This window comes from Dipodomys ordii, unplaced genomic scaffold (genome assembly GCF_000151885.1).
Source record: "Dipodomys ordii isolate 6190 unplaced genomic scaffold, Dord_2.0 Scaffold62, whole genome shotgun sequence".
Classification (NCBI taxonomy): Eukaryota; Metazoa; Chordata; class Mammalia; order Rodentia; family Heteromyidae; genus Dipodomys; species Dipodomys ordii.
The window spans coordinates 807,403-825,958 of record NW_012267278.1 but is presented as its reverse complement, the minus strand read 5'-3'; the positions used below and the strand labels follow the sequence as shown (position 1 = coordinate 825,958).

General features: G+C 39.2%; 1 protein-coding gene across 1 annotated transcript in view; it reads right to left on the bottom strand.

The window, feature by feature from the left end:
• Nucleotides 1-247: 247 nt before the first annotated feature.
• Mettl24 (methyltransferase like 24) overlaps nucleotides 248-18,556 on the bottom strand; it is a 93,965-nt gene continuing 75,656 nt past the window's right edge. The window contains exon 5 of the mRNA XM_013022432.1: nucleotides 248-720. Within this exon, the coding sequence (XP_012877886.1) occupies nucleotides 406-720 (315 nt within the window). The 3' untranslated portion in view covers nucleotides 248-405. The remainder of the gene's footprint in view (nucleotides 721-18,556) is intronic.

Genomic DNA, 18,556 nt, shown 5'->3' with positions numbered 1-18,556 from the left:
GTGAGTTAAATCAAATGAAAGCCCCAATTTTGAACAGTGAACAATGAACTTAAGAATCTCATCAAACTAGTAAAAGTGGGTTATTTATATAATTTCAGCATTGATGAATTCACAGACTATAGAGACATAATGGGTTTATAAGGAAAAATTATATACATCCCCCACATTCTATCAAAGGCAACAGAACCCAAGTCTGGATAAATGGGGGTATCCATGTTTGTCCCTTCCACCAGTATTAACTAAACACCTCTCACACATTGAGCACCAGGCTATATGCACTGTAAAGACAACACCACAATCCCTGCTTGAGCAAGGATTAGACAGCTAGCTAGAGGGAGGATTGAACTTGTGGCCAGGAGAATGGAAAGATCCCTCTGCAAACATGTCCTTGATGAGGTCCTGCTTCTATTTCCATCTCGTGTTCACCCAGCTTAGAGTGTAACAGCTACTAGCATTGAAAATGTCTTTCTTCAAGAAGAGCTGTGGTTTAGACAAATCTTTATAACTGTGAAAAAGCCTGAAATCCTTCCACTCTAACTCTTTGAAGAGGCTGTACCAGAACCGCACCACACTGCTGTCATTGCCGCTGACCTCAAAGCCAGGCCAGTGGAGGTGGATCTCAAAGATGAGCTGTCCAATCTGATCAAGGACATCTTCCAAAATAAGATTCTCCAAAACTTTCCATTCTGCACTTTCCAGATCTGCCTTGAGAACATCAATCTGTAACAAAGCAATGAAATGAGATTCTCAGGTTCAATAAATCGCTTAAAAATACCTTTTTCATATCATAAACCTCATACTATATCCCAAGGCAGCAGAGGTTTTAGAATTTTAGATTTGGAAGTCCTCTTCTCACAGAATGAACATGAATGATATGTCTAAGGTGTGAATTTCAAACCTCATTTTCAAACCACATGTTAATAATTCAGAAATGATGAGATACCAGGTAGAAATCATAGCAGACATCTTGCTTTCTGCCCTGGGGGACATCTTGCTTTCTACCCGAGAGGCCAGAACACATGTATCAGCCTTTTCCTACAACCTGGATGCTACACCAACGAACCCAGCTAAGCCATGACAGAATGAGGGCTACCGCAAGGAAGAAGATAGGAATGGGAAATTAATGTTTTGCAACCAATCAGGCTCTGAGAGTCAGCACCTTTTTGATGGCTTTGCATAAGGAATTATAATCACAAAACTTTCAATCCCAGAAAACAATGAAATCAGTCTCCTTATTTCAAAGGTTACATCCCTGTGAAGTGACCTCAAGACTTTTGCCCTTCGAGAAGCTGCCAAAGTCACTAATATCTTGCCTCATGGAAATGACAATGTCTTTGCTGGTTTAGAGAATGGGTAGCCACCAAGACTAATCCAGCTCAGCCATTTCTCTTGGTGCATATCTGGTAACATTCTCCTATGAGGCTGAAATGTGAGGCTCCAAGGTCACTTGTGTGACCTTAGTAGGCTGGAGCAAGTACACAGAATTTGCATGTAATTGATTCAAGAGAATGGGCTTTACATAATGCCCTGAGACCTTGTGGAAGATGGGATAGTTTCACTTCTTGCATTAAATGGTGCCTTCTGGTCTGAGAAGAGTGAAGATAGCATTCCCAACTCACTGAGAAATTTTAGAAAAAGCTATATGTCTGTGAACCAGCTTGTGGGCCAATGATTACCAAAAATCAAAGAGAAGAGAAAAGGTGAAAGGAAAAACCATTCTCTGAAGGATTGACCCCCCCCCCCTATTATCTCAGGTGCATACAGAGGTCAGGCAAGCCACCAGATATACACAGACTGCTTAACACAGGCAGGGCAATCTATCTAAGCCTGGCTGTAAACATTCCATTGTGGGCCTCCACAGCCCTCGACCTAATGACTTTTTGTTAACCTCTGCCTCCTTGCTCAGACCCCATAAAAGCCCTACTCCAATCCCACCTCCCGTACACAGCCTCCATCCATGCAGGAAGGTCTGTGCCCCTTCCTGCTCTTCAATAAACAGTCCAAGCCTGTTGAGAATCAAGTACAATCTAGTCCTTTTCCTTTCTCTTCCATTTTCATAACATTCTCTATGAAAATAACAGCAAGGGCATGTTCCCTGGGGATATCTATCTATCTATCTATCTATCTATCTATCTATCTATCATCTATCCGTCCATATATTTTTCTGTGAGTAGATCCCTACTGCCCAGGAACTTACCTGGCTTTGTTTAATCTTAGTGGTTTTAAGCAGAGTGCTCCTGAATTGAGGGTAATTAAACTGCCAAAAGAAATACTAAAAATTTCACAAAATGTTCTGATTCACATACACCAGCATTTGTTGGATTAAGTCACGCAGCCAGGGATTTCTTAGATTCCTTACAGATCAACATCCACCAGTTTTCTGTGGGCTTCCATGTGAGGGTCCTGAGGCAAAATACTAAAGGGGCAGGGTAGAGTTGAGGATGTAGCTCAGTGGTAGACATTTGCTTAGCAAGTGTGAGGCCCGGAGGAGGTTAATCCCCAGCAACAAAAAGAAAAAGGAAAAAAAAAAAAAAGAATAGCAAGAGGGTAGGAGAGATGAAGGAAAACACAAAGGTAAATTTAGTTAGCTTAAAATTGATTTAAAACTGCACTGGTAAGATGGAGGAGTCATACTCTATTGTTTCCAAATAGACTTTAGGCAAATTATCAATCAAATTATAAACAGAAGAGAACAAAATTATTATGTTAAATTATAGTAAATATAGTTGGCTTGCTTTAGAATCTGTTTTGTTTATAGTACTGAGGTTTACAGTCAGACACTCTTCTCTTTCATCTGGACCATATCTCCTGCCCTTGCTTTAGTTTTGTACTTTTGCCTGAATCAACCTCAGACTACAATCTTCCTATCTCCACTTGCCTAGTAGTTGAGATATAGGTATGAGCCACCATAGACATAGCTTGTTTTTGAGATAGGCCCTGGAGTTGTATACTCTAAGGTATACCTCTAAGGTAGAGATCCAGTTTTAATATACATAATTCAAATACAGTCTAAAAGAAAATCTATTTTAAATATTACAACACCTCCATCCTCTTAGATTTGGATGACTGAAAAAAAAAATCTCCTTCTTTGACTAGAATTGTATAGGTTGATCAAAATCATTCACCCTAGGGGTACTATGACACCTAGTTACACTATATTTAATCTCTTCCCTATGTTGTGACCCAAGAACATGGACACCCAGAAAGCTGTGAATAAAACATATTTCCCTCTCCTTTGGTACATTTTCTGTTTCTTGCATTTCAGAATGCCCCATTACCATTTACTACTTTGCAAATGTGATTTTCATTATTATTGCATAATGCAGCCAGTATCAGTATTATTAAAAAGTACTAAACATTTCTAAATGAGATGTGCCACTTTTAGGATTCTATTATGATCCTAAAAATCATGCAAATGATTATATTGGAATAAAAAGTGCCAATCCTAATACAAACAAGTTTCTAGAGGAAATCAAGGAACTGTTAATTTCCTACAAACTTTGGGATAAAAGACAACATATTCATGGGTAATAGAGGCTCAAAGATGGTAGATGAAACAAGCCATTTGGTATGATTTCAAAGGGATCTTCCTCAGACAAATGGAGACAGAAAGAGAATATAAACACAATATTCAATGTACATTTATGAAAATGGAAACAGGTAAATTGAGGAGATGGGTAAGGTTGGGGGCGATGGCTAGGAATAACAGAAGGGTGACACTGAATATGATAAATTATATTAGCAAGGTACAGGTGGCTCATACCTATAATCCTAGCTACTCAAGAAGCTGAGATCTGAGGATTTTGGTGTGAAGCCAGCCCAGGCAGGAAAGTCTGTGACTCTAATCTCAATTAACCACCAAAAAGTAGAAGTACAGCTGTGGCTCAAGTGGTAGCCTTAAGAAAGCTCAAGAACAGCCTGCGTTCAAGTTCCCGCACTGGCACAAAAACCAAAACAAAACAAATGTATTATCTCACAGCTGTGAAGTCTAGAAGCCCATTTCTTCCTGGAGACAGCTTTGGGTGTTTTCTGGTAATCTTTGCCATTTCCTGGCTCCCACATCACCTCCATCTTCATATGCTGTTTTCTGTATGACCATGTTTGTGTCCAACTTTCCCCATTTTATAATGACATCAGTCATATTGGATTAGAATCTGGTGTACTCCATGATGACTTCATTTTCAGTAAGTATATCTATAATGACCATCTTTCCAAATAAAGCTACATTCTGAGTCACTAGAGGTTTGCTCTGAAACATATTCATATGGGGGATAGAGGAAGGACTCAGTTGAATCACTAACAACATTCAAGGCAACCATCAAAATAGGACTTTTGGAAGGCAGTGTGTGTTCAGGAGCCAACTTCAAGAGCCAGTGCTTCAGAAGTGTTTTGTTAAAGGAATCCAAGGTCTGAGACTGTCAGAGGCAATTACTGATGTGGCTCTACTAGTCCCCATATCAGCCAACACTGGCAACTACAACCTTGCTAAGTGCCAGACTCAGAGCAAGTCAACAAGCCCCCTAGGTCCATTGAAACCACCAATGCAAAAATCTCTTTACTTCATTCTCAGCCATTCAACCTGGCCCAGCTGGACTTCTGATCTTTTCCACTCTCTATTTACCTGCTTCCTTTCCCTCTTGAATCCCCTCAGCACTCCACACCCTTAGCTCTACTGCTTTCTACTCAAAATGTTTCCCTTAGCAGGCTTTCCTATAGCACAGCAGATTTTGCCATTATAAGCTGGCTGGCTTTCAAGGACAGAAGAAATAATCTCCACAGTACCTTTCAAGTAAGAGCAAGTCTGGGCATGATGAAGCATCACTCATTGCATTCTACTGGTGAAAGCAAATCATAAAGTCAACCTAGATTCAAAAGGGAGGCAAAATAAGTTCTAGCCATTGAGGATGGCATGCACAGAGTTAGTGGGGTGAGGGACTTGTTCATGGCCATCTTTTCAGATAATTGGCCAAATCAATCAGTGTTTTCTGGGTGCAAGCAATGCTCAGGAAGGATGAATAATATTCATCAAAATGTTATCAAAGAAGGGACCACTGCTGGATGTCAATGGCTCACTTGTGTAAGACTAGCTAGCTACTCAGAAGGCTGAGCTCTGAGGATCAAAGTTCAAAGCTATTCAGGGCAACAATGTCCAGGAGACTCTTATCTCAGAGGTGTGGCTTAAGTGATAGAGAGCTAGCCTTGAGCTCAGAAACTGCACCTAGGCCCTGAGTTCAAGCCCCAGAACTGGAGCATGTGTGCATGCCCACGCGTGCACACGTACACACACACACACACACACACACACACACACACACACCACCCCACACAAAGGAGAGAGGGACCATAATTAAAACATGCATTTGGCTTGGTAAGAAATGTACGCATTATCCTGCCCATGCAATTGTAACCCCTCTGTACAGTATGTTCACAAATAAAATAAAATTAAATTAAAAAAATCATGCATTTGCTAGTAGATTAGTTTTCCTTGGAAACTGACAGAGAACCTGGGATATCTGATGGATTAGGATAACTAATAAGGAAAATACTACATTCAGACATGATGGTACCTACCCCTGTAATCAGCACACTGGTAACTGAGACAAGAGAAATGCAATTTTGAAAGCAGTCTGACCTTCATAGAGGATTCCAAGAAAGCCCAAGCACATACAAGACCCTGTTTCAAAGAGAAGAGGAAGAGGGAGAGGGGAGGGAAAGGGAGAGGACAAGAAAGAATGAGTGAAAAACCTTGGCAATACCTAGCCACAGACCCTAAGTCAGAACCATCCAACAAAGCCTTCGTAAAACCGGCCCATGGAAACTATGAGAGAACAAATGGCCAATTATTATTCTCTTAAAAGTTAAGGCTAGGGGCTGATTCACTTACACAACAATAGACACCAAAAAGAATAGAAACAAAATGCTATTTATGCAAAACTTCTTTTTAAGGGCTAAGTTAGGGCTATGGTGGCTCAAGCCTGTAATCCTAGCTACTTGGGAGAGGGAGTCAGATGACTGAAGCTTTAGGCCAAAAAACTTCACAAGACTCCAACCAATGGCTTTCACCCCAGCAACAAGGAAAGCACAAAGGCTGGACTCAGTGGCACTTGCCCATCATTCCCACGGATTAAAGGAAGCACAGATAGGAGGATTATAGTCCAGGGTAGCCTGAGCATAACTCTAAACCTTATAAAAAATGTGACCAACTTTCTCTCTCTCTCTCTCTCTCTCTCTCTCTCTCTCTCACACACACACACACACATGGATTTAAAACTAGGGGTATGACTACTCAAATGATGAATATTTGCTTGATAAGCATGAGGTCCTGAGTTCAAACCATCGTGGTACCAAGTAAATAAGTTAGAAGTTGTTTGCATTGTTCAAATACTGTGGAATACAAAACCACAACATCTAGAAATTAATATATACTTACTAAAGTATATATAGTAAAGTAATAAATGGTCATTATTTTAAAATTAAGCCTATAATAAGCAAAAAGAGAAAGAATTTAAAAACCTATAATCCGCACCTAAGCACATTTTTCTGTGCAAGCATACACATAATACACATCACAACATACATTGACACAATTGACTATATATTTTTATAAACCTGAAATTACAATGTTTCCAAATATTTGTTGTTTATTTGCTGTTTTTCCTGTTCTGGGGATTGAAACCTGGGCTCATATATTAAACATCAAATGCTCTACCATCTAGCTACACCTCTCACCTTAAATTTACTTTTCGATGTAACAGATCATAATACCTTTCCATGACAATACATGTTTATCTGTCATGTCTTCTAAGCAGAGTCCCCGAAAGCTTTCCTTTACCAAGTAAAGGAGTAATTGTATCAAGTAGGTAAGGTTCAAATTCTCTACCCAATTCACTTTTATTTCATACCTGTATGAAATGTATATGTGAGCAGACACACTACCACTTGAGCCATGTCCCCATTTCTGGCTTTTTGCTGGCTATTTGGAGATGACAGTCTCTCAGATTTGTCCACCTAGGCTGGATTTGAATGTCAGTCCTCAAATCTCAGCCTCCTAATATCTAGAATGAGAAATATGTGCCATTAGAGCCTGACTTGGTTCTGTTGTTTGGTTTAACATGTTTTACATTCTATCACTGAGTTATAGGCCAAGCCCTACTCTGGAGCATTCTAAACACACCTGTGCCTTTAGTCTGAAAGATCCACTGGGTTATACAAAAACCTGCATGCCCTGTTTAGAAAGAGCAAGCAAAATAGCGTAGGTAAACTACATACATGCTAAGTCATTTTTATATAATTTGTGATTTAAATTATTTTAATAACAAATGCTTCAATTGTTCTATAGTGAATCTTTAAATAAATATAGACTCTTTTTTCCTCTCTGGAAATTATATATTACAACTTGTTAGTGACTATTACAAGCAATTATAAAGATAATTATAAAGATAATTAACCATCACATCAATCAAAATCTGGAGCTAACAACTGAAGCTATATGAATAACACCATACAGCACATCAATTACCTATCTTAGAATGAGAGATTTTTCCACTTGGGTTCTACTTGAACTGGAAACAACACTGCTCACCTCAATATCAGCTGTCTGTATTGGAGGCCACAACCATACATAAGACTTTTGCAGATGTACTTACATTTGTAAGAGATAAATTCCATTCAAAATCAGCATGTAAAAGTTGAAGATGTGACTCAGTTAGTAGAGCACTAGCCAATAAATGAAAACATTGGGTACTAAATTCAGGTCCCCGTCTCAGAATAAAAACAAAAAAAAAAAAAAAAAGGAAAGAAAGAAAAGGTAGTATGGCTGGGAGCCAGTGGCTCACGCCTGTAATCCTAGCTACTCAGGAGGCTGAGATCTGAGGTTCGTGGGTCAAAGCCAGCCCGGGCAGGAAAGGCCATGAGACTTATCTCCAATAAACCACTCAGAAAACCAGAAGTGGCACTGTGACTCAAGTGGTAGAGTGCTCACCTTGAGCTGAAGAGCTGAGGGACTGCACCCAAGCCCAGAGTTCAACCCCACAATCAACCAAAAAAAAAAAAAAAAGGAAGAAAGTAAAGGTTGTATGTAAATTGAGTTTTGATGTAATTGAACTTATATTTTAAATGTTTATTTGATTCATTAGTGCAGTTCTTTATAAGTACTTTTTTAAAAAATTAATTATCATCAATTACGTACCATCTAGCAAATCAAGTCATCATTCTCTATATTTGGCACAGTTTGGGTCAAAATTCAATCATAATTTTAAAACAATTGCTGCTTCTTGCTTTTTGGCTCAATTAAGAAAAGTTATTATTTAATGATAAAGTACATCTAAACTTCCTTATGTCAAATTTATATCTGCACCTACAAACTAAAAGCTAAATATGGTATCAAGGGAGTATCATAGAAAAATAGAATTAATCTACCTCGAATGAACAAGAGGATTAAAAGCCTCTTTGAGAGCCTTAGACACTAAGCACACTAAATCAGGTTCAATTATCACTGTGAACTGGCAGAAATGTAATGTTACAAAACATCTGCTACCACCAGGGAAGGAGATGAGATTTGCCCCACGCATTATGAGAAGCATGGGGGAATCACTCCGAGATAATCTAAAAGCAATCCTGAACTAATAATAAAGGAAAATATTTTTCATGCAGTAATCAGCTCTCAGAAATGACCTCTGCAGGGAACAACATTCTGCAAATGAATTTAAAAGAAAATGAGGAAAACATTTACGGGGACTTTTTTTTCTAACCCAAATAACCAACTTGATCAAAGAATCTGACCTACGGCTGCTGGGCAAGATTCTTCAGAGCTGAGTCAGGTGATGCACTCATGTCAGACCCAGGCTGACAGGTGAAGAAGTCAGCCACTAAGAGGGTCATTGGTAATATGCAACTATAAGGTACCAAGCAACATAAGGTCCAGGTTGCAGTGAGGGACCTGACCAAAGACAAAATTGGGTGGAAAGTCAGTGGCAGGACCAAGGACAGCACCAACCAGCTGTTTTGAGGTTTCTATCCCACCTCTGGTTCATTGGTTTTCTTGTCCTATACTGCTTATGCAAACGTTGTAAAGTATTTCTGGGAAGGAAATGAAACCTAAAACATATACACCTATGGAACAGAATTTAAATGATTTAAAAGGGCATGAGGGAAAACATTTGCAAAGCATTTGGGGGCCAAATATACAGCTTCTCCTAAGAATCCAAATGTACAGGTGTATAAACAAATAAATAATCAAGTGAACATCCAAATCAAATGCATTTCAGAGAAACATGTTCTCTCTCCTGGATACTTTTGAACTTTGTATGGTAAGTCTGGATCAATCCTAGAGTGTGCTGGGGCCAGTCATGTGACTTAGCACACGTGTGTGTGTGTGTGTGTGTGTGTGTGTGTGTGTGTGTGCGCGCGCGCGCAACATGGCCCAAAAGGAAAGTACTAATTTAGAGGGACATAAACTAATTTGATCATGAACATTTTTTGTCTTTGTAAAAGCTATTGTGAAATCTAAGTGAGAAGAACAGCTGTCCTTTTGATTAAAAAGTGAGGAAAAGATCTCAGTAATAAACAAGATCAAATGTTAGAAACCATAAGTGAGAAAAGATGAAGAAACATGAAGAGGTCTTAGAATGTGGGCACACACATTGTATATGCCACACACATGCACACACATGCACACACACACACACACACACACACAAGTGAAGAATGCTTAAGTTAAAAAAAAGTAAGAAATTGTTTTCACCAGCATAACTCAGTATGACCCCAGCAAATCTGCCTCCATGGCTCAAAGCCCTGAATCTTCCTTCCCTCCTGACCATATAAGACAGGAATGCTAGGACCATAGTCAATGCCATCTCAACAACTAAGCCAGCATCACCTTGATGCCATCCATTTCTGAACACTGTACAGACTTTTAAAGAATCAGGTAGCTTGGTTCTCACTCTTTTCTCTCATATGAGCTGTAAGCTCCTTTGGGGAAAGAACTCCTAGTTCTCCTTTGGGTATCAAATTCCTACCAGAGTTCCTAGCCTGCAATGGATCTGCCCTGTCCATAACCTGACTAATTATAACAATTAATAATCTGTATAACCTCTCAGTCTGGCTCTTCCCTCCATCTTTCACTTTGTACTCAGGGGGACCTTACTTCAGACCTCACAGACTGAAAGAAAGGAGATAGAAAGTCAAAGGCTAGAAGTTAGGAGAGCGATCAGTAATGGAACTTACTCTTCCACTAGGCACACATATGCACCAGGGTCTTGATTTCCAGCACCATTACCCACCTGAGCCTAGCCAAATGTAACTTGCTACTCCTCAAGATGCCATGAATTTTCCTTCCTTTGTGCCATCTTCATTGTGTGCCAAACCAGTCCTGTTGGCCATCTCTCCTCTCCACCAACAAACAGAATCCCACAACTCTCCTTCAAGTACAGGCTGGGTTTTATTTTTTAAAGAAAAATTTGAGTTGTTATGTTATTCTAAAGCTCTTTTCCTCTAGATTTAGGGCATGGGCAATTATCTAAGAAAGTACAACTTACAATAAAGTGCTCACAGTCCTTGGAAATACATATGAGTTGGTTTTCTGTTATGGAATACTTCATTAACCTGCAAGGCTCTCATCTCAAATATTTTCAGATTAAATGATATCAATACTGAATAAGGAAATATATGTCATTAATATAATTCTCCAAATATTCTGGTTTTGCTTCGCTGTGAGCATCTAAGACAGTCAACTCTTTGGATGTGAAGGCCTGGGTGTATGAAGAATATTACTCATCTGTACTCCTTCACATGGTAGCCACTTACCATGTGCCACTTAAAGTAATGAGATTAAATTACAGTTCGTGCACCACATTTCAAGTGTTCAGTAGCTACATGTAGCCAGTGGCTATCACAGAGGATGGGGTAGAGAAGTCTTGACTTAAAGGTCCACTGGCTAGTGCTGCTCAGGACCATGTGCATCTAAATCACCCAGAGAGCTTATGAAACAGACGGATGACAGATGAGAGATAGATAGATAGATAAATAGACAGACAGACAGACAGACAGACAGACAGACAGACAGATAGATAGATAGATAGATAGATAGATAGATAGATAGATAGATAGATAGATAGATAGATAGATAGATAATGATTGATCCATGGATAGACAGATAAATCTAGAGTGGCCCTGAGTACTTGTATTTCTAAAGAAGCCTAGTGACTTGGTCCAAGAACCACACCTTGAGAATCCCTGTACTTGGCTCAGGATACTGTGTGTGTCCCGGACACTCAGCTTCAGCTCAGGCTGATTTCTCCCCTTTGTCATCAGCAGATGAGATGCAGCCAGTTTCCACATGTTGGTGATCATTAGCCTTGGAGAGTCTATGGTGGTTTTCTAAAGAGGCTGATTTTTTTTCTCTTAATTACGGTCAGTTTCCTAAATACAATGCCAAAATTTCAGCAAGAGTCAGATTCCCTGGAATACAAGTGTGTCATTTGTGCATACAAACTTTTTTTTAAGAACAGTAAGAGGGTTAAAGGCCATGGGTCGGGGCAAATTATCCCACCAAAGGGTCTAAGGCAGGTTGTCATTCCACTTAGTGATTCAGAGGAAAAGTAACAGAAAGAATATTCACAAAGCACATTGCATCGACATGAAAGAACCTGGCACAGACTAAGCTCCATCAGTGTTGGCTCTTATTTTTGCCAGTTCTTTCTCCCTGATGTCTATGATCCAAAAAATATTAAGAGTGTCTGACTTAGGCTGACATAAAAATGTGCTTTATAGACATCATAGCAGCTGTGTTTAGAAGATAGCTCAGAGGCAAAATTAAAATTTGATACAGGTATACAGAAGTACTTCAACACCCATCCTCCTCTCTCCCTCTCTCTCTCTCTCTCTCTCTCTCTCTCTCTCTCTCTCTCTCGCTCACTCGCTCACTCTCTCTCGCTCTCTCCTTCCCTCCTACCCTTCCTGTCAAGAATCTCTTTACACCAGAAGCACAAAGAAAAGCACAATCTGGTATTTTCCAAATTTATTTCTGGTCAATACAAGCTTGTACATTAATAAAATTCTGAGCCCATAAAACACACACTAAGACATATTTTATAAAATGGGAAAATAATTTATAATTTTTATTTAAAGGAAATATAGCATAGATGTTGCTTGCCCACATATCCATGTTCTCTCTTTCTCTGTCTCTCTCTCTTTCTCCCTGCCCTTCCTCCCATTCCTGAAGATAAGAGTTGTTATAATCCTAGAGGATTCCACCCAGATTTCAAAGGCAGAGAGGCTGAGCAATGTATGTCTAGGGTCAAGATCCCTGCAGACAGCCTCTAAAAAAGGGTGATGTGTGAATCTGTAAGAATGGAGCTGACACAAATAAAATAAAATAAAATTAAAAAAAATGCCCAGGTTTAGAACATTAAAAAAAAAGAATGGAGCTGAAACTATAATAAAGACCCATGAAGTTAGAGATGCCAGGAATGAGACATATCTGCTGAGGAAAACCACAAGCAATAAGTAGTCAGCTCAGGGAAAGACCTTTGGGTTACAGCAGGCAAGGTCATCGGGCTAGGGCTGCCTACAGCTTTTGGTATCCATATCCCACTACCACATGCTGTGGATGCCAGACATGGAGCTATAGGATTTAATTTCTGCCATGCAGGATTGCATTCTTCCTGTAGTCCAAGTCCTCATCGCTATTTTTCTATTCCTCTCTTCTGGAATGGGAAAGTGTGTAGAGTAGCCTACCATTATGAGATTTCTAACCAAGTCTTAGAAGTAGCTTTGAACTTGGACTTTTGAGCAATGCTGAAAATGTGGAGATGGGGTGACCCTTTGAGATGGACTGCATTTTTCTTTTTTTCCCCCTTTCGCACTGATTTTTTTACATAATTTTTTATTGTGAAAATAGTGTTTCATTATAAGGAAAAAATCTTTTTGGAGAATGGTAGAATACTGTAGTTTAAGTATGGCATATTCCTCCATATTTATGGCCCATTTGGTGAAAGTCTGGTCTTCAGCTGGTGGTAATTAATTAAACCATTGATGGCTGTGAGATAGTAGTGGAACCTCGCACTGGTGACTCATCCCTGTAATCCCTGCTACTCAGGAGGCTAAAATCTAAGGATCTCAATTTGAAGTCAAGCAGACAAATCCCAGATACTCTTGTTTCCAACAAACCAGCAAAAAGCCAGAAGTGGAGATGTGGCTGCCATGGTAGAACACCAGTCTTGAGCAATAAAGCCAAGCAAGTACACAGCACCCTGAGTTCAAGCATCAGTACTAGAGGGGGAAAAAATCCAAGTAAAATTACAAAGTAAAAAAAAAAACAATTCCAGAGAAACCTGAGATTCAAAGTTGCCAAAAAGCTATCCAAGATTGGTCATTCAGTGGCCAAGTCAGAAATTTCACAGGATCCTACATCAAAACTGACATTCTTACACCTTCTCAGTACTAATGGACTCAAACACGAAGTATCACAGTACTGAGGATTTCTGATTTCTCAGTTTCTTTTGTCTTTCTAGACAAAAGCAAATGTGAAGTATTTATTAACAAGTCCTGCTAGGGTCCCAACATGCATGGCTCACTCTCTGCCTTCCTTGGGAGTAAAAGGCAGCAATCGGGCCTGGCTGTAGTCAAGACCCACAGTTCATCCACACTTGTAGCTTACTTTATCATTGGAGCTATTGCCCCTGACCTCCTTGCTCTTTGTACTTTTTTTCCCTTTTCCATATTAATTTCATGGTTTCTTAGTGACCAAATGACATTTTGGAGTTTGAACCATTTTCTTTGATACTTTATGTTTTGTAAGGTTCCATGTACATTGATGAGGTTACCTAATAGGAAGAAAGTTTCATGGATAGAAGCCCAGATGACTGCCACAAAGCCCCTTTTCCTGCTACAGAAGGTTTCTTTCCACTCATTCATCCTCCTCCACATCCTCTAAAAATGGATTGTGTTGTTCGCTTCAATTCCTAAATTCAGGTTGAGGTCTAACTGGAAGGCACATTAATTTGTCAAAAAGAAAACATTACTTGAGACCTAATTTGCCAAGAAACTCTCAGTGACATCCTAACCTTACTCTGGGACTCTCCATCCTTAGAAAATGACAACAGACCAAGGGGGTGGTGGGTCATGCCTGCAATCCCAGCTATTTAGGAGGCTGAGATTGCAGTTCAAAACTAACCCAGGTAGGAAAGTCTAGGGAACTCTCATCTCCAATTAGACACCAAAGAGCTAAGAAGTAGAGCTGTGGCTCAAGGGGTAGAGCACTAACTTTGAGCACAAAAGCTCAGGGACGGTGCCATGGCCCTGAGTTCAAGACCCAGGAACAGCACCAAAGAGAATAGAAAGGGACAATTTGGGAAGCTGTACATTTGTTTCTGTTCCTAAAAATAAGGCATAGTATTTTTTAAATTAGGAAAAATTTTTAAAAAGGCAGAGGGGAGAAGAAAAAATTACTTGACATAAGAGGTTTTTGTCGCTATTGTTCTCAATGTACTCCGTGATTTCTTTTTCTTTTGAGTTTCCCCTCCCCCTCCCATGGTTTATCCCCTGTTGCCACTGTATTCGATTTTTGTACCCTGGGTATTGTATATATGTTTATCTGAATTAGGGAAGAGGAGGGGAACAACAAAAGGGTGAGACAAAGGACAAAGGGGGAACCAATGCAACATTGATACTCACAAACAAAATGTTGGAAATGATCAGTACAACTGGGGCAGGGGGAGGATTGGAGAAGGGGAGGGAAAGAGGAAGAAAAATGAGGGAAAGGGGTAACAAGTTCGATAAGAAATGTAATCATTACCTTACTTGTGAAATTGTAACCCCTCTGTACATCACCTTAACAATAAATTTTTTTTGATTACTTACCCTTCCTCTTCCAAGGAGAAATGACTGCTATTCTTTTTTTTTATTGTCAAGGTGATATACAGAGGGGTTACAGTTACATAAGTCAGGTAAGTACTTTTCTTATCAAACTTGTTACTTCTTGCAATACTTTCTTACTAGAAAATAATTGGGATCATATAGTCTTTATAATTCTGAAGTCAGTCTCTGGTCAGTGTTTTCCTTCTATTAATGTTTTGCTATCTTTTCTTCTTTTCCTCCTCCTCCTCCTCCTTCTCCTCTTCCTCCTGCTTCTCCTCCTCCTCCTCTTTTTGTCTGTTGTGGACTTGAACTCAGAGCCTAGGCACTGTCCCTGTGCTCAAGGCTAGGGCTCTACCACTTGAGCCACAGTGCCACTTCCAGTTTTTAAGTTTTTTAGAAATTATTGTAAAGGTGATATACCGAGGGGTTCCAGTTACATAAATCAAGTTATGAGTACTTTTCCTTTTGAACAGTGTCACCCTTCAGCCTCATTCTCTCCCAGTTTTCCTCCTCCCCCTCCCTCCAAGTCATATAATTCATTTCCAAAATAGTGTCTAGGGGATGTCACTGCTGAATTGGTTCACCCTTTGGGGGTCATCTAGTTAATCCTCATGAAGAGTTCCTTTATATTTTAGGCACAGATCATTTGAGCCTCTTGACTTGAGCAGTCTGGAAGACTTGTGTGGTTAGTCTGAGTCTGAGATTCTCATAAGCATAATCTAGTAAGCTGTCCCGGGACTTTTCTGTCCTGTAGTGATGAAGATGTTCCCCCACCATTTAACCCCCGCCACCCTTGTAGCAACATGGGAGCTGGCCTTCCTGAAAAAAAAATGTGGCTGTTACTGTGCTGTCCTGCCAATTTGAATTGAATGAGATTTTTTTTTCATGTTTCACAATCTCTACTGCTTTATGCCTGGCAATTGTTGAACTGTACAAGCAGAAAAAAAATGCAAATTGAAAAGCAAGGAGAGATTGCAGTACATGCAGAGGAGCCTTGTTTGTTTGATAAGAGGGAGGTAGAAGAATTGGATGCAAAAAAAAGGAGGAGGAGGGTAAGAATGCTGTATGGGACCTTGAATTTCAATTTCTCCTCTCTGGCTGCCTGAGACCTTTCTCCTTCCTCAGCCCTACAGCAAGGAAAATAGTAAGATGGCTACTAGCAGCGTCATGAAAGTGAAAAGACGCATGTACTGTTTTGGTTTGGTTTTTGTTTTGTTTTGTCTCTGTGCCAGTACTGGGGCTTAAACTCAGGGACTCATACTCTCATTTGGTTTTTCATCAAGACTGGCACTGTACACCTTGAGCCACACCTCTCACTTTTTTGTTGGTTAGCTGGAGATAAGAGTTTAAGGACTTTCCTGCCTGGCTGGCTTGGAATGAGACCTTCAGCTCTCAGACTCCTAAGCAGGTAGGATTAAAGATGTGAGCCACCAGTGCCTAGTACTCTTAGCTTTGTTTGGTATGAACTGACATGAGGGGGTTTTGGCAAATAAACCTCCTTTTGAAAATGATCCAAAAATTCACTCTTCTAACTGAATCAAAAAGATCAATATGTATAATGGGCTTTTTTAAAGGATGTGTGTTGGCGCAGAACAGAGAGAGTGGAGGTAATCATCAAAGTTTTATGGGTTTTCAGCCAAGAACATCATCATCTTGCTTTATTTCAGTGGTAGTGGTACTGTAAATTTTTTTAATTGAACTTCCCAGGATTCTCTTCTCTTATCCTCTTATTCATTTTCCTTCTTCAGAAGAATTGCTGATGCCTGGAGGTTTCAAACATGAGGTAATGCAGTATGATTTAGAGCTGGAGGAGTTTTCCAAATGGTATTTTAACAATGGAAGCATAGGGTAGAATGCAGATGCCCCAACATGCAGACACCATTTATGTAGCTCAGCAGTCTGCCGATTGTTAGCTTGTTGCCATGAATACCTCCTCAAAGCAAAATGTACACTCTAGATTCCAAAGAATGAATGGTTTCAGGCAGACATTATTCAGGCTCCCAGGATAGTTCTAAATAAAATTAGCTTGAATAAAATAAGAATTGTTACAAATCTAATAGCTTTCTTTCCTAGGTATCATAACAGCATTTGAAGTTCCTCTTATTCCTCTTTCTTCTCTAGAAGAATTGCCAAGTTGCTAATGTGACATACACTAGCAATGCAAGTTACTCCAAATTCAAGTAACTAATGATCCTCAAACCAGTGTGACTTTGGGAAGACAAATGTATTCTAATATTCTAATGGCCTTATCCTGCACGAGAGGAGGGAAAACAACATCCTCTTGGATCTTCTAAAGTGCAGTTGCTATAAATTTGGTAACTTAATTTCATGACTTGGATATTTACTAACTTCAAGTTGAATTCTGCTTCTGATATTCTCAAGAGAATATGTTTTCAATTTGTTGTCTCAAAAAAAATTAAGTGTGTGGACTACCTATATCAATTGTGAGATTATTAATCTATGTACTAGAAATTTTCACCTAGATATACATTTGAACTAGAAAAAAAATAGTTCCCAGGGAAGTAGTGACAAAAAAATGTGCCTATAGTACATATTAAAATCAACAGCCAGGTGCTGGTGTCTTATACCTATAATCCTAGCTGCTCAGGAAGGTGAGATCTGAGAATTATGGTTTAAAGCCAGCCCAGGCAGGAAAATCTGTGAGACTCCTACAACCAATTAGCAACCAAAAAAACAAGAATGGAGCTGTGGCTAAAGTGGTAGAGTGCTAGCCTTGAGCAAAAGAAACACAAAGACAGTGCCCAAACCCTACGTTCAAGACCCAGGATAGGCAAAATAAACAAATAATAAATTAATTAAATAAATAAAATATCTATTCATATTGGACATGGTGGCACATATCTATAATCCCAGCACTCAGAAAGATGAAGACCACCCCAGGATACATGCGGAGTTCCAGGCCAGCCTGGTTATACAGTAAGACGACCCTGTCTCAAAAACAAACCATAAAACCTCACAATTATTTAACCTACATTCCAAAGAGAAACAAACTCTTAGTTATCTCTTGTGATTTCCAAACCCATATACAAAAGCACTTACATGTGCAGAGTTCATAGCTAAATATCAAATATTAATTTGGGGTTTTGTGTAGTTTATATTAATAGGATCCCTGGAGGAAATGGATAGTGCAAAGACAGTTTTCATTATTTCTGAGCAATGTGACATATCTTTGTTTTCTTCATAGATTTAAAACAAACAAATAACACTTAAAATTTGTTCATAGCAATTCTTACAGGAATTTAATATTTTTAAGAATAAATATTTCTTTTTAAAATAGTACTTGAATTATTAAATAAAGCTTTAAAAAGTTTCAGGCTGTAGCATTAACTTTATTACATTGAGATTTGATTTTCTCTTTTTCAAAAATAAACTTATTACTATTAAAATTGGTTATAAAAATAATACTAAGAAATACCATGCCTGCCACATTTGGGGCCTAATGACAGATATGACAGCTTTTACAAAAATGCCAAGCTCAACTTACGTCATCTCCTTCAACAGTGACTAGTATGAATCTTTTCACTGTTTTATCCAATGATTTTTTTTTTTTACTAGAGCTTGAACTAAGGGCCTAGCACTGTCCCTGAGCTTCTTTTGCTCAAGGCTAGCATTCAACCACTTGAGCCACAGCACTACTTCCAGCTTCTTCTGTTTATGTGGTACTGGGGAATCAAACCCA